The 15,732-nt window shown below is 47.5% G+C and overlaps 1 protein-coding gene across 2 annotated transcripts in view; it reads right to left on the reverse strand.

Moving 5' to 3' along the window:
- Nucleotides 1–2,241: 2,241 nt before the first annotated feature.
- nup205 (nucleoporin 205) overlaps nt 2,242–15,732 on the reverse strand; it is a 168,661-nt gene continuing 155,170 nt past the window's right edge. The window contains exons 38-43 of one of the 2 annotated variants that reach the window (XM_070900700.1): nt 14,730–14,856; nt 10,776–10,942; nt 7,107–7,230; nt 4,422–4,550; nt 3,090–3,166; nt 2,242–2,581 (exon numbers count right to left, since the gene is read on the reverse strand). In XM_070900700.1, coding sequence (XP_070756801.1) covers nt 2,429–2,581; nt 3,090–3,166; nt 4,422–4,550; nt 7,107–7,230; nt 10,776–10,942; nt 14,730–14,856 — 777 coding nt within the window. In that variant the 3' untranslated portion in view covers nt 2,242–2,428. The remainder of the gene's footprint in view (nt 2,582–3,089; nt 3,167–4,421; nt 4,551–7,106; nt 7,231–10,775; nt 10,943–14,729; nt 14,857–15,732) is intronic. The other variant, XM_070900701.1, reaches the window with a different exon arrangement.

Raw genomic sequence — 15,732 nt, forward strand, 5'->3', positions numbered from 1 at the left:
TAAATTAGTTAAACATAATTTCCCCTTCATGAATCCATGTTGCATCTGCTTGATTGCACTATTCCTATCTAGATGTCCCACTATTTCTTCTTAATAATAGCTTCAAGCATTTTCCCCACTACAGAAATTAAACTAACCGGCCTATATATATCTGCCTTTTGTCTGCCCTCTTTTTTTTAAAACAGAGGTGTTACATTAGCTGCTTTCCAATCCGATGGTACCTCCCCAGAGTCCAGAGAATTTTGATAGATTATAACGAATGCATCGGCTATAACTTCCGCCATCTCTTTTAATACCCTGGGATGCATTTCATCAGGACCAGGGGACTTGTCTACCTCGAGTCCCATTAGCCTGTCCAGCAGTACCCCACTAATCATGGTGATTGTCTCAAGGTCTTCCCTTCCCACATTCCCGTGACCAACAATTTTTGGCATGGTTTTTGTGTCTTCCACTGTGAAGACCGAAGCAAAATAATTGTTTAAGGTCTCAGCCATTTCCACATTTCCCATTATTAAATCCCCCTTCTCATCGTCTAAGGGACCAACATTTACTTTAGTCACTCTTTTCCGTTTTATATATCGGTAAAAGCTTTTACTATCTGTTTTGATGTTTGCGCAAGTTTACTTTCGTAATGTATCTTTCCTTTCTTTATTGCTTTCTTAGTCATTCTTTGCTGTCGTTTAAAATTTTCCCACTAACCTTGGCCACCTTATATGCATTGGTTTTTAATTTGATACTCTTCTTTATTTCCTTGGTTATCCACGGCTGGTTATCCCTTCTCTTACCGCCCTTCTTTTTCACTGGAATATATTTTTGTTGAGCACTATGAAAGAGCTCCTTAAAAGTCCTCCACTGTTCCTCAATTGTGCCACCGTTTAGTCTGTGTTCCCAGTCTACTTTAGCCAACTCTGCCCTCATCCCACTGTAGTCCCCTTTGTTTAAGCATAGTACGCTCGTTTGAGACACTCAATCTGTATTACAAATTCAACCATACTGTGATCACTCATTCCGAGAGAATCTTTTACTAGGAGATCGTTTATTATTCCTGTCTCATTACACAGGACCAGATCTAAGATAGCTTGCTCCCTTGTAGGTTCTGTATCATACTGTTCTAAGAAACAACCCATATGCATTCTATGAATTCCTCCTCAAGGCTACCCCGTGCAATTTGATTTGACCAATCGATATGTAGGTTAAAATCCCCCATGATTACTGCAGTTCCTTTTTCACATGCCTCCATTATTCCCTTGATTATTGTCCGCCCCACTATGAAGTTATTATTTGGGGGCCTATAAACTATGCCCACCAGTGACTTTTTCCCCTTACTATCTCTAATCTCCACCCTCAATGATTCAACATTTTGTTCATTAGAGCCAATATCATCTCTCACAACTGTCCTGATATCATCCTTTATTAACAGAGCTACCCCACCTCCTTGCCCTTCTTTCCGAATTGTCAGATACCCCTGTATGTTTAACTCTCAGTCTTGGCCACCCTGCAACCACATTTCTGTAATGGCCACCAAATCATACCCATTTGTAATGATTTGTGCCGTCAACTCATTTACTTTGTTTCGAATGTTGCATGTGTTTAGGTAAAGTGTTTTAATACTAGTTTTTAAACCATGATTTTTAGTTTTGACCCCTCCTGCAGCCCCTTTATATTCATACATATTGTCCCTTCCTATCACCTTGTGGTTTACACTTACCCCAGTGCTACTCTGCTCTGTTGCCTCCTGCCTTTTGCATTCTTTCTCGGGGTTCTGTTCATCTGAGTTCTCACCCACCATAACTAGCTGATTGCAGTGTACAAATGAGGGGCCTGGATAGAGTGGATAGGAATGACTCGTTTCCCTTGGCAGAGGGGTCAACAAATAAATGGGGGGGGGGGGGGGGGGGGGGAGAGAGGTATAGAGGAGATATGAGGGGAAATGTCTTCACCCAGAGGGTGGTGGGAGTCTGGAACTCACTGCCTGAAAGGATAATAGAGGCAGAAACCCTCACCACATTTAAAGGGTACTTGGATGTGCACTTGAAGTGCCTTAACCTACAGAGCTACGGACCAAGAGCTGGAAAGTGGGATTAGGCTGGCTAGCTCTTGGTCGGCCGGCGCGGACACGATGGGCCGAAATGGCCTCCTTCTGTGCTGTAAATTTCTATGATTTTATGATTCCGACAGTTCAGCACTCGCTCAGTAATACACTGGAGTCTCACTGCTAGTCTCAGACAGAAACTCAACCAGTTGTTCTGAAAATTGAAGTTTATTTTTTCTGGAAAATAACATTTAATTGTAATTACAGTTCGATTGTCAGTAAAAAAAAATTAAACTAGTTTTGTGAGCCTTACAGAAACCCACAATTTCAATGAGAGAGGACGAAGGGCAGAGAAGAGCTGGTGGATGTCGAGTTGTGTAACTGAGCAGAAGACCATCAAGTTCTCTTTATTCTCACAAGGCCACGGATTCGTCGAACCAGCGCCTGAATGAAGAAGTGGCGGGACCGCACTTTGCAGTAGACGCTCTCGATGTCGAGCAATTTCTTTTGTAGAGACTCCCCAAAGCTCGCTGCTGCGTCAATCTGAAGCTGGAGGAACAAGACCAAACCCAGAACACACGCTGTTAGTGTAGAACTGAACCTTGGCCGATTCACCAGACCATTGATCAAGTATCTTTCTCATACCATCCCAAGGCACACATCCTTCCATCAGAGAGTGGCTGTACGTATCATTCTCAGGCCTCCGACACTGGACACTGCACATGGCAGTGACGGAGATTACTCTTTCAACCAGATTATATTCTCTATTCCCTCTCAGCTAACCACTCTCTTGGCTAATTTTACAATAAAACGTGCTGACTGCTCTGGGCCCACTCCAGCTCCCATCTTCCCCCCCCCCCCCCAGCCTCGGGCCCCCAGTCCCACCCCGCCCTCCCAACCCCGTCCGGGGTCTCAGCCCTGTCCCAGGTCCCATTTTAAATGTCAGTCAGATCCTTCATTCATTTATTGAACAATATAGACACTTTAGGCAAGTAGACGGTGACCACAAGAACAGCGCTGTTTGATCATTTGCATGGTAACCAAGGTTGAAACCTACCTGCTCGAGATCCTGTTGGTTTACTTGACTTAGAATGAAGCGCCTGGAGTCGGGATATGAATCGAGAGTGAAGGAATCTGGGTTTAATAAAATATATATAACAGGTCAGCATTCAGCATCACTTGCCCAAGAAATGAGCTCCGCAAGGCTGGGCCGAGCACTGCCATTATGTCTAGCTCTGACTGAAGTTTATCCTCTTCACACTACACTGGGCCAAATCTATGAGCAGCTCCTACTTCAAGTCTCCAACCAGTGTCCAAAGACAGACCGTCTTTACTTCTGCTGCTTTTTGTAGTTTCCATGACAACTCCAGCCTTACACCAACCTGCCTTCTGAAGTGGCTGAGTAACTAACTAGAGATGCCCACTGCCCGAGAATGAACAAATAAATAACTTACGCCCCGATCAGGAATGGACCATATTCCATTTGACTGGTTCGGACTTCAGTCCTGAGGGGAGACTCAGCTGCAGAATTTGCTCCCCACAACTCCCCCCCCCCCCCCCACCCCCATCCCACCCCTCCACCCCATCTCAATGGCAGCAAGATCCTGCAGGCCCACTGCATCTCAATAGATACCCAGGACTAAAGTCTGATATGTATATCCATCATCAGGTGACCACTGTTCAAACCACAGTCAATGACCAAGGGTGGGGGTTTCCATCAGTTTCCAGAGGCAGGAAAGTGAGAACATTGCTTCTGAATGCAGTGAGAGCTCAGCATGGGGCTGCAACTCTTATGGAGAAAGGGCATTATTTCTCTCTCCTCTACCGAAGGTACTGACTCTTCACAGCAGACAGCCCTTCAGTATCTGGCCCGAATGGCCATTCGTGCAATCTGTCAGCAGGTTCTTCAGCCTTGGGGAGCATCGCCCACAAGCCTGATCCTGCACGCACGCATACACACACACACACACACACACACACACACACACACAGAGGTCATTGGATAGTAATCAACAGTAGGAGCCCTGACTGATTGTATTTATACATCCTTGCAGCAATTGCAGCACCCTCAGCTCAGACCAGGAACTGAATCTGTGAACATCTGCTTTCAGTGGGCTAGTGCCACAACTGGCAGTGCTTATCTCTGGGCTATTTATAGTGTGGGTCACGAGCTTCATGGAAATCTTACCATCCCACACTGTGGCTTGATGCACTGGATATTGAACCTTGGGCAGCAAAAGAGAATACAAACGAGGCACAAATATATCATTGCGGAACTGTAAAGGGTAATAAATACTGACACTCAGAGTGCGGAAAACACTTGGAACTCGGGGTTTGTCTCAATGCCAGTCTTGCACCTGCATCATTTAACTGCAAACCTGCTGCTTACCTTGGAGACGCCTGCCCCTGTAGGATCCACTCAGGATATTCAGGGAATCATGGGCATCCGAGGGGCTACAGTACAGGAAGTAATACTCCAGGTGTCGCCACAGGATAAAGAGACAGTTTTCCACAATGTCTGCAAAGTTAAGTTAGGTCAAGGAACAAAACGGGGGGGGATTTCCCCCCCCACCCCCCCAAAACAGGGGGCATTCCCTCGACCCCCAAAACAGGGGACACCCCCCCGACCCCCAAAACAGGGGACATTCCCCCCCGACACCCAAAACAGGGGACATTACCCCCCCAGCCCGCCAAAACAGGAGACATTACCCCCCAACCCAGGAGACATCCCCCCCCGTCTCCCAAAACAGGGGGCATTCCCCCCTTCCACCAAACAGGGGGCATTTCTCCCCCTCCCACCAAACAGGGGGCATTTCCCCCCCTCCCACCAAACAGGGGGCATTCCCCCCCTCCCACCAAACAGGGGGCATTCCCCCCCAAACAGGGGGAAATTCCCCCCTCCCTCCAAACAGGGGGCATTCCCCCCCAAACAGGGGGAAATTCCCCCCTCCCTCCAAACAGGGGACATTTCCCCCCCCCCCCCCACACAGAGGACATTCCCCAACCCCCCCACAAACAGGGGACATTATTAGAAAAATTCTGCAAATGCTGGAAATCTGAAATCACAAGAGAAAGTTCTGGAAACACTGAGGTCAGAAAACATGTGTTTGTATTGAATAAGGAGATGCTGTTGACCCACAACGACCAATGAGGAATCTAAAGTCAGTGGCATGTGGGGAAGCACAGCTGGGCTGATAATGAATGCAAGATGGGAATGCGATCCAACGTAGTTATGGTTCTGGACTCGCGTGTTGCGGGGGGGTGGGGGAGGAGAGAGTGGTATGGAATGTGCTTCTCATTGGGTGCGTTTTTGCTCAGCTTTGTTGTTAGCAGAATGGGGGCGGCGGAGTTCGTGCTGAGCATGACTGGGAGACACAGCTGGTCCTTGGTTGGGTTTTTTTGGTGGTGGGACAAGGGGGAGGAAACACAGCCTTGATCTTGGATGGGGACAGGGTGAAACACTAGGTTTGTCCTCACTGGAGGGGGGGGGGGGGGGGCGGGGACGGGCTACACAATCTCACTGTCCACAACAGGGTTTCAGAGGCCGGCTTTGCCCAGAGGACTAATTGTGGCATTTGGCCAAATTTGTGCTAAGTGAGGTGGTTGGGAGTTAGTAGCAGATTTGCAGTTTCTGTATGGGGGTTGGACGGAAAGTGCAAGGTTCAGCTCAAGGGGGAAAGAAGCTGGTGTGCGTGTTTCTGCTCAGCGAGTGCAGGTTGATGGCTGTATTTCTGCTCAGTTGGCCGGTAGGGAAGAGGGCCTAGCTGCATTTCTACTTATTCAAAAGTGTGGCCCTCATATCACCTCAGTGGCAACTATTGGGGGGGGGGGGGGGGGGGTAAAGAGGGGAAATCATTATTTCTTGTCAGGTGTGGGTTGGTACACACGTGGGGGGAGGGAAGACACAAGGTCTGCCCAGTGGGGTTGTAATAATGGCTGCTTAATGTGAGTGGAAATCATCTTTTACAGCAATTTGGCCAGCTTTATCTTTCCATTCCCGTCCTTGGTTCCATAAGATGGCCCAAGTCACCATGTGGGCACCTTCGTGATTCTGTATGCACTCATTTGGTGGTGGAGAGGAGACAGCGGGTGAGCTCAATCTATGCTATGTATGTGTGCAGAGGGAGGAAGGGGGAATGACAACTGTGTTTCTCTGATCTTTAACTGGTTGGGAGGGGCTCTTCGCCACACTGTGAGGGGCGGGAGAGTTGGTGAAGGTTTGTGAACTCTACTCCATTGTCATGCATGGCTCCGAACTAGGGGAGTCCCATTCACTGTGTCGCTAAGCTTTCATTCTCCGTTTCAATAATCCTTTGTGCTGCTCCTTGGCTCACAGTTCACTCATTACTGCGGCTATTTACAGCTCATTCGCCAAACCACGGGCAAAAGTTTGCAAGTGCTTTCTGTGGCTCACGAACATTGCTATAAATCTTATAGTTTTTTTTTTGGATGTGTTTGTTAGGCGGGTTCCTCAGTCACAGTAAACTGGAATATACTAATGTTGTTTGGGGCGGTCACATAATGTTAGGTGATGCCTCAGTATAATCAATTGGTCACCTACAGGTGCAGTACCTTTGGACTGGTGTGGTGGCTGGTGTGCAACAGCCACCACACGTTAAATACATCCACGCACTGGCATCTTCCACACTTCAAGATGTAGTTCAGGACCTGGAATATTCAGTCCTTCATTGAAACACCTGTGAACTCATCCCTTTTTGGCGTGGAAGCAAGTCATCTTCGTTTCGAGGGACCGCCTATGATGATGATGACCGTTGGACTCCTGAGACCACTCACCGTTTGTAATATAGAACAGAGGGATAGACTTTGCTGCCTCCGACAATCTACAAACTTGCCAGCAGCTGTTTCTGAACTTACCTCGTCCTCAGTCACGATGGGCCTTAGCCCTGTACCTCAGCTTCTCAATACTGTAAACACCCACTACACTGTAAATCCTCCACCCCTTCATTAAAACATTGGAAAATTTGGCAGAAGCTGGGACAAATTTTGGCGGTGACAGTAATGCATGTTTTCCACCTTCTAAGTTAAAGTGGAAGAAAGGTTCAGTGAAGGATACAACAGTACAGGGACAGCAGCTCTGCTCTGTGGTTGATCTGCTGAACAAGCCGACGTCTGGCCAGAACCTGGCGCTGAGTGGCTGAAATCTTGTCCACACCCACCGGCATTAATGCTTGGCACAGCTGTGGGAGACAAGACACAAAGTTAAAATCAGTTGAACTGCTTCGTCATTTGTTGCTGCATCCGATCGTCAGAACTGATAAGAACATAAGAATTAGGAACAGGAGTAGGCCATCTAGCCCCTCGAGCCTGCTCCGCCATTCAACAAGATCATGGCTGATCTGGCCGTGGACTCAGCTCCATTTACCCGCCCGCTCCCCGTAACACTTAATTCCCTTATTGGTTAAAAATCTATCTATCTGTGATTTGAATACATTCAATGAGCTAGCCTCAACTGCTTCCTTGGGCAGAGAATTCCACAGATTCACAACCCTCTGGGAGAAGAAATTCCTTCTCAACTTGGTTTTAAATTGGCTCCCCCGTATTTTGAGGCTGTGCCCCCTAGTTCTAGTCTCCTTGACCAGTGGAAACAACCTCTCTGCCTCTATCTTGTCTATCCCTTTTATTATTTTAAATGTTTCTATAAGATCTCCCCTCATCCTTCTGAACTCCGAGTAAAGACCCAGTCTACTCAATCTATCATCATAAGGTAACCCCCTCATATCCGGAATCAGCCTAGTGAATCGTCTCTGTACCCCCTCCAAAGCTAGTATATCCTTCCTTAAGTAAGGTGACCAAAACTGCATGCAGTACTCCAGGTGTGTCCTCACCAATACCCTGTACAGTTGCAGCAGGACCTCCCTGCTTTTGTACTCCATCCCTCTCGCAATGAAGGCCAACATTCCATTTGCCTTCCTGATTACCTGCTGCACCTGCAAACTAACCTTTTGGGATTCATGGATAAGGGCCCCCAGGTCCCTCTGCACTGCAGCATGTTGTAATTTCTCCCCATTCAAATAATATTCCCTTTTACTGTTTTTTTCCCCCAAGATGGATGGCCTCACATTTTCTGACATTGTATTCCATCTGCCAAACCTTAGCCCATTCGCTGAACCTATCTAAATCTCTTTGCAGCCTCACTGTGTCCTCAACACAACCCGCTTTCCCACTAATCTTTGTGTCATCTGCAAATTTTGTTACACTACACTCTGTCCCCTTTTCCAAGACATCTATGTTTAATGTAAACAGTTGTGGTCCCAGCACCGATCCCTGTGGCACACCACTAACCACCGATTTCCAACCCGAAAAGGACCCATTTATCCCAACTCTCTGCTTTCTGTTAGCCAGCCAATTCTCTATCCATGCTAAAACATTTTCTCTGACTCTGCGTACCTTTATTTGCTGCAGTAACCTTTTGTGTGGCACCTTATCGAATGCCTTTTGGAAATCTAAATACACCACATCCATCGGTACACCTCTATCTACCATGCTCGTTATATCCTCAAAGAATTCCAGTAAATTAGTTAAAAATGATTTCCCCTTCATGAATCCATGTTGCGTCTGCTTGATTGCACTATTCCTATCTAGATGTCCCGCTATTTCTTCCTTAATGATAGCTTCAAGCATTTTCCCCACTACAGATGTTAAACTAACCGGCCCCCTTTTTTAAACACAGGCGTTACATTAGCTGCTTTCCAATCCGATGGTACCTCCCCAGAGTCCAGAGAATTTTGGTAAATTATAACGAATGCATCTGCTATAACTTCCGCCATCTCTTTTAATACCCTAGGATGCATTTTATCAGGACCAGGGGAATTTTCTACCTTGAGTCCCATTAGCCTGTCCCCCCTAGTGATAGTGATTGTCTCCAGGTCCTCCCTTCCTACATTCCCGTGACCAGCAATTTTTTGGCATGGGTTGTGTGTCTTCCACTGTGAAGACCGAAGCAAAATAATTGTTTAAGATCTCAGCCATTTCCACATTTCCCATTATTAAATCCCCCTTCTCATCTTCTAAGGGACCAACATTTACTTTAGACACTCTTTTCCGTTTTATATAATCGGTAAAAGCTTTTACTATCTGTTTTTATGTTTTGCGCAAGTTTACTTTCGTAATCTATCTTTCCTTTCTTTATTGCTTTCTTAGTCTGGAGTCCTCTGGGCACCTAAACACAGGAGGGACATGACTGCCCTTCAGAAGGCACAAAGAGGCAACAAAGATAATTCTAGGTATCAAAAATTTATGAGGATAGGGTTAAGGATGTCGAGTTGGTTTTCTTGGAGAAAGACTATGAGGTGATCCAATCGAGGCCTATGGAGGCAATTAACAAAATTGATCCAGGCAAATAGTTCACTTGAACGAACAGTGCAAATAACAGGGGCTGGATTTTCCGGTGATGTGCATCTCTGTTTTCGCCAGGGCAAATAGTCAGCTGTTCTGGGTGAGCGGTTAGCTTCCAGCGCCCTGTGGGGGTTTTCAGGGACAGTTTTGCGGGGACGCGGAGCAGTACATGGTCGCGACACCAGCGTGCTTTTGGACTCCTGCCTGACCCGAATGCCCCTGCTGGGGCCACCTGAAAAAACGGGCAGTCCGACCTATACCGGCCGCAGTGAGATAAGTAATGTCCACCTCAGGTAAGTGTGTACGTTTTTTCTTTTTTTTTGTGATTTATGTGGTGATGTGGGCTATATATTAGGAATGTTTTTGGTGCTTTTCCTCCCCCCAAGTTTTTTTTCTTCTCAAGCCTTTCTTCGAGCGCTCCCGGGCTGGGATTGTCCCATGCTTAGCCGGGCCTAACGCCCTCAGAGGACACCTCCCGTACCGCTCCGCCCCACACTCGGGGCCCAGCTGCCAAATTTTGCTGACTGAGGCCCAATTTGTTCCCAGGTGCAAACTTTACCGCCCGCCCGCCATTACTGCCCCGAAATCTGCAAAGCCCAAAATCCAGTCCTCGAGTGTCTCCTGACGGAGTGCTTTACCAGGCTGGACCATCCTCAGTCGAGGCGGAAGTCAATGTTTGCCCAGATTGATCCAGAAAATCCAGAACCAAAATCAATCACCCAACGGGCGAAAGCACTGGGCACTCAGGAGCAAGACTGCCTTTGCTAATTTATCGTTATTCTTTTGTAACTTGTGGCCTAAAACTGGAACAAACAACCTGTGGCATGGAAATCTGCAGCATGAACTGCTTTAAGTACAGTGTAATCCTTTAGTTAACCCTTTACTAAACCCGCGGCACTGAGAGTGGATAGAAAATGCAGCCACGAGCAAGACCCTAGTAATTACTGCGTCAAATTCACACCATCACCTCTCATCCCCTCCAACTCCCTGCCCTCGCCCAGGTTCAGAGTTAGCCGGTGGCCCTAGACTAGGGAAGATCACCAATGAATCCTGCTTCCGATTGCTACCTGGTGACTCGCTGCTGGAAATTGCAGGTGTAAACATCAGGTGAGGGCAAGGTCATGGCTCCACGGAGATCCACACCGTGATTCAATGGCCTGCCAACACTCACTGTCTTAAGGTCATACATGATGAATGGGCACTCTAGTGCGGTAGTGGGGGAAGAGCAGTATTCATGGAATGTAGTCCGGGTGGATTTAAAGCCTTCAGAACGGAGGTAGGGGAGAGAGCAGTTAACAATAATCAAAACCATCTTGTGCTGCTTGTAATCTGTGAGGGGAGTGATCTGTTTAAGGTCACTGAAATACAAAATACACCACACAATCACCTCCTTTATTTCATCCGGGGGCAGATGTTGCAGATTCTGGTACTTGCTCACACTCAGCCGGTGACTCTCGTAGCTGCTGAAGAAATCATTTGCACTTTGCTTCACCAGGAACATGACAACTCCAAGGCTGGGCAGCCTCCAGTAAGGAACCATTGGTAACTGGGCATCTGCAAATAGGAGATATAAAATTTCCGTCAGTGGAGCTCGAGCTGGCAATCGTTAACAGTTTTATTCTGGTCACGACCACCACCCCCCCAGCCCCCAACGAGCTCCTGGTTATCAGCTGCAAATACTGAACATATCCAAGGCGCAAGCTGGATCCCTGAGGCATCCAGTCACACAGGGGGTTACACTCACACCCCGTCACACAGGGGGTTACACTCACACCCCGTCACACAGGGGTTAGTCACACCTCGTCACTCAGGGGGTTAGTCACACCCCGTCACACAGGGGGTTACACTCACACCCCGTCACACAGGGGGTTAGTCGCACCCCGTCACACAGGGGTTAGTCGCACCTCGTCACACAGGGGGTTACACTCACACCCCGTCACACAGGGGATTACACTCACACCCCGTCACACAGGGAGTTACACTCACACCCCGTCACACAGGGGGTTACACTCACACCCCGTCACACAGGGGGTTACACTCACACCCCGTCACACAGGGGGTTACACTCACACCCCGTCACACAGGGGGGTTACACTCACACCCAGTCACACAGGGGGTTACACTCACACCCCGTCACACAGGGGGTTACACTCACACCCCGTCACACAGGGGGTTACACTCACACCCCGTCACACAGGGGGTTAGTCACACCCCGTCACACAGGGGGTTAGTCACACCCTGTCACACAGGGGGTTACACTCACACCCCGTCACACAGGGGGTTACACTCACACCCCGTCACACAGGGGGTTACACTCACACCCCGTCACACAGGGGGTTAGTCACACCCCGTCACACAGGGGGTTAGTCACACCCAGTCACACAGGGGGTTAGTCACACCCCGTCACACAGGGGGTTAGTCACACCCCGTCACACAGGGGGTTAGTCACACCCCGTCACACAGACGTTAGTCACACCCCATCACAAAGGGCGTTACACTCACACCCCGTCTCACAGGGGTTAGTCACACCCCGTCACAAAGGGCGTTACACTCACACCCCGTCACACAGGGGTTAGTCACACCCCGTCACAAAGGGCGTTACACTCACACCATATCACACAGCGGTTAGTCACACCCCGGTTACTGTCACACCCCGTCACACAGGGAGTTAGTCACAGCCCGTCACACAGGTATACACTCACACCCCGTCACACAGGGGGTTACACTCACACTCCGTCACACAGGGGGTTAATCACACCATGTCACACAGTGGTTACAGTCACACCCTGTCAACTAGCATAAAATATAAAAACAGATAGTAAGAGTTTCTAAAGATATATAAAAAGAAAAAAAGTGGCTAAAGTAAATGTTGGTCCCTCAGGGGACGAGCTCGGGGAATTAGTCATGGGGAACATGGAGATGACAAATATTTTGTATCAGTTTTTACGGTAGAGGACACTAACAATATTCACCAACAACAGTGGGTAGTCAAGGGGCTATAAGGGAGAGAGGAACTTAACACAATCACAATCCCTGAGGAGACAGTGCTCAGTAAGATAATGGGACTAAAGGCGGATAAATTCCCTGGACCTGATGGCTTGCATCCTAGGGTCTTAAGAGAAGTACCGGCAGGGATCGTGGATGTATTGGTTGTAATTTACCAAAATTCCCTGGATTCTGGGGAGGTCCCAGCAGATTGGAAAACTGCAAATGTAATGCCCCTATTTAAAAAAGGAGGCAGACAAAAAGCAGGAAACTATAGACCAGTTAGCCTAACATCTGTGGTTGAAAAAATGTTGGAGTCCATTATTAAAGAAGCAGTAGTGGGACATTTGGTCAGGCAGAGTCAGCATGGATTTACGAAGGGGAAGTCATGTTTGACAAATTTGCTGGAATTCTTTGAGGATGTAACGAACTGGGTGGATAAAGGGGAACAAGTGGATGTGGTGTATTTGGACTTCCAGAAGGCATTTGACAAGGTGCCACACAAAAGGTTACTGCACAAGATAAAAGTTCACGGGAATGGGGGTAATATATTAGCATGGATAGAAGATTGGCTGACAAACAGAGAGTCGGGATAAATCGTTCATTCTCTGGTTGGCAATCAGTAACGAGTGGGGTGCCGCAGGGATCAGCGCTGGGACCCCAACTATTTACAATCTATATTAACGACTTGGAAGAGGGCACTGAGTGTAACATAGCCAAGTTTGATGACGATACAAAGATGGAAGGAAGGGTAATGTGTGAGGAGGACATAGGCAGGCTAAGTGAGTGGGCAAGAATTCGGCAGATGGAGTATAAATGTTGGAAAATGTGAGATCATGCACTTTGGCAGAAAGAATCAAAGAGCAAGTCATTATTTAAATGGAGAAAGATTGCAAAGTGTTGCAGTAAAGCAGGACCTGGGGGTACTTGTGAATGAAACACAAAAGGTTAGTATGCAGGTACAGCAAGTGATCAGGAAGGCCAATGGAATCTTGGCCTTTATTGCAAAGGGGATGGATTATAAAAGCAGTGAAGTCTTGTTACAGCTATACAAGCTATTGGTGAGGCCACACCTGGAATACTTAGTGCAGTTTTGGTTTCCATATTTACGAAAGGATATATTTGCTGTGGAGGTAGTTCAGAGAAGGTTCACGAGATTGATCCCGGGGATGAGGGGATTGACTTATGAGGAAAGGTTGAGTAGGTTGGGCCTCTACTCATTGGAATTCAGAAGAATGAGAGGTGATCTTATTGAAACGTATAAGATTATGAGGGGGCTTGACAAGGTGGATGCAGAGAGGATGTTTCCACTAGTGAAGGAAGACTAGAACTAGAGGGCATGATCTTAGGATAAGGGGCCGCCCATTTCGAACTGAGATGGAGAAATTTCTTTTCTCAAAGGGTTGTGAATCTGTGGAATTCGCTGCCTCAGAGAGCTGTGGAAGTTGGGACATTAAATAAATTTAAGACAGAAATAGACAGTTTCTTAAACGATAAGAGGATAAGGGGTTATGGGGAGCGGGCAGGGAAGTGGAGCTGAGTCCATGACAGATCAGCCATGATCGTATTAAATGGTAGAGCAGGCTTGAGGGGCCTTATGGCCTACTCCTGCTTCTCTTTCTTATGTTTCTTATGTCACACCCCGTCTACAGTCCCACCCCGCCACACAACAGTTACAGTCCCACCCCGCCACACAACGGTTACAGTCCCACCCCGCCACACAACAGTTACAGTCCCACCCCGCCACACAACAGTTACATTCACACCCCGTCTACAGTCCTACCCCGCCACACAACAGTTACAGTCACACCCCGCCACACAACAGTTACAGTCACACCCCGCCACACAACAGTTACAGTCCCACCCCGCCACACAACAGTTACATTCACATCCCGTCTACAGTCCTACCCCGCCACACAACAGTTACAGTCACACCCCGCCACACAACAGTTACAGTCACACCCCGCCACACAACAGTTACAGTCACACCCCGCCACACAACGGTTACAGTCCCACCCCGCCACACAACAGTTACAGTCCCACCCCGCCACACAACGGTTACAGTCCCACCCCGCCACACAACAGTTACAGTCCCACCCCGCCACACAACGGTTACAGTCCCACCCCGCCACACAACGGTTACAGTCACACCCCGCCACACAACAGTTACAGTCCCACCCCGCCACACAACGGTTACAGTCATAGCCGGTTACCGTCATAACCAGTGCTTTGCTCTACTGCTGGGGAAATTTAACATGGAGAGAATATTTAGATTTGGAATCTGTGGAAGTTGTTAGTGGGGATATTGCAATGTATGTTTGTGGAGAGGGGTGAAGTCGGAAGACATTAGGCTTACCTTGCCGAGTTCCTTCACGAGATATGCCTTCAGAAAGACTAGGAGTGAAGAGACAGATGGTGTGCTGAGACCCAGTACTGCTCTGTAACAGCAGTGTTTGGCAATATTGCACCACATTCGCACAAATCTGAAAGGTATAAACATGAACTACATCATCAAACTTTCATTCTCAGCCGAGACACTGGGAAACTGTAGAAGCCCTTCTGCCATCTGCTAGCCCCTGTTGCAATTTGGGCTTTATCCCAAAAAGCAACTCTTGTCCACCGCAAAAAACATAGTTTCAATAAGCAGACTTGTGCCTATGAACTGAAACTTGCCACTTGTGCATGGCATGAATTATTTAGCGTGCCAAATAACGAACGATCACCATTATCTTGATACGACGACCCAGCCACTATATTACCCTGTCCATTTTGAAAGGCAGCAAAAGTTCAGATTAAAATTGGTAGCCCTGAAATTCCGGTCGGTGTCTTCTTTCGGACGAACGCCTCCGACCGGAGAATTTTTACGAAATGACCTGGTGGTGGGGAGGCCTTCGCTTCCCTCTAGATTATGACACAGACGTGAGAGCACACAACCAATCAGGTACAGTATTCCACAGCTTTGGCATTAATAGCAATGAGAACTCCGCATCTACGAGTGCTCATTGCTATTAATGAGGAAAAAAAAACACACTAAACACAATAAAAAATGCACTTCACATAATTGAAAAAAAAGTTCCGATATAGAAGAAAAAGTTTTTTAAAATTATGGTTTAAAATCAACTTACCGTAATGGGCAGGGTTTTTAAATAATAAAATGTGTTTTTAAAATTTTATTTTATTATGTTTTTGTGTGTTTTAAAACTCTTACATCTATAACAGTAGGCTATGTGTCTGCTTTTATCAGGCGCAAGAGTTTTGAGGACATTCGCTGGGCAAGATATAGGTAAATACCGCAATCTTGCCTGTGCAAATGTCCTCGCTCCCGAGATGTGTTAGATCTGTCAAGCTGGATATTGGCA

This window comes from Pristiophorus japonicus, chromosome 15, assembly GCF_044704955.1.
Source record: "Pristiophorus japonicus isolate sPriJap1 chromosome 15, sPriJap1.hap1, whole genome shotgun sequence".
NCBI classification, from domain to species: Eukaryota; Metazoa; Chordata; class Chondrichthyes; family Pristiophoridae; genus Pristiophorus; species Pristiophorus japonicus.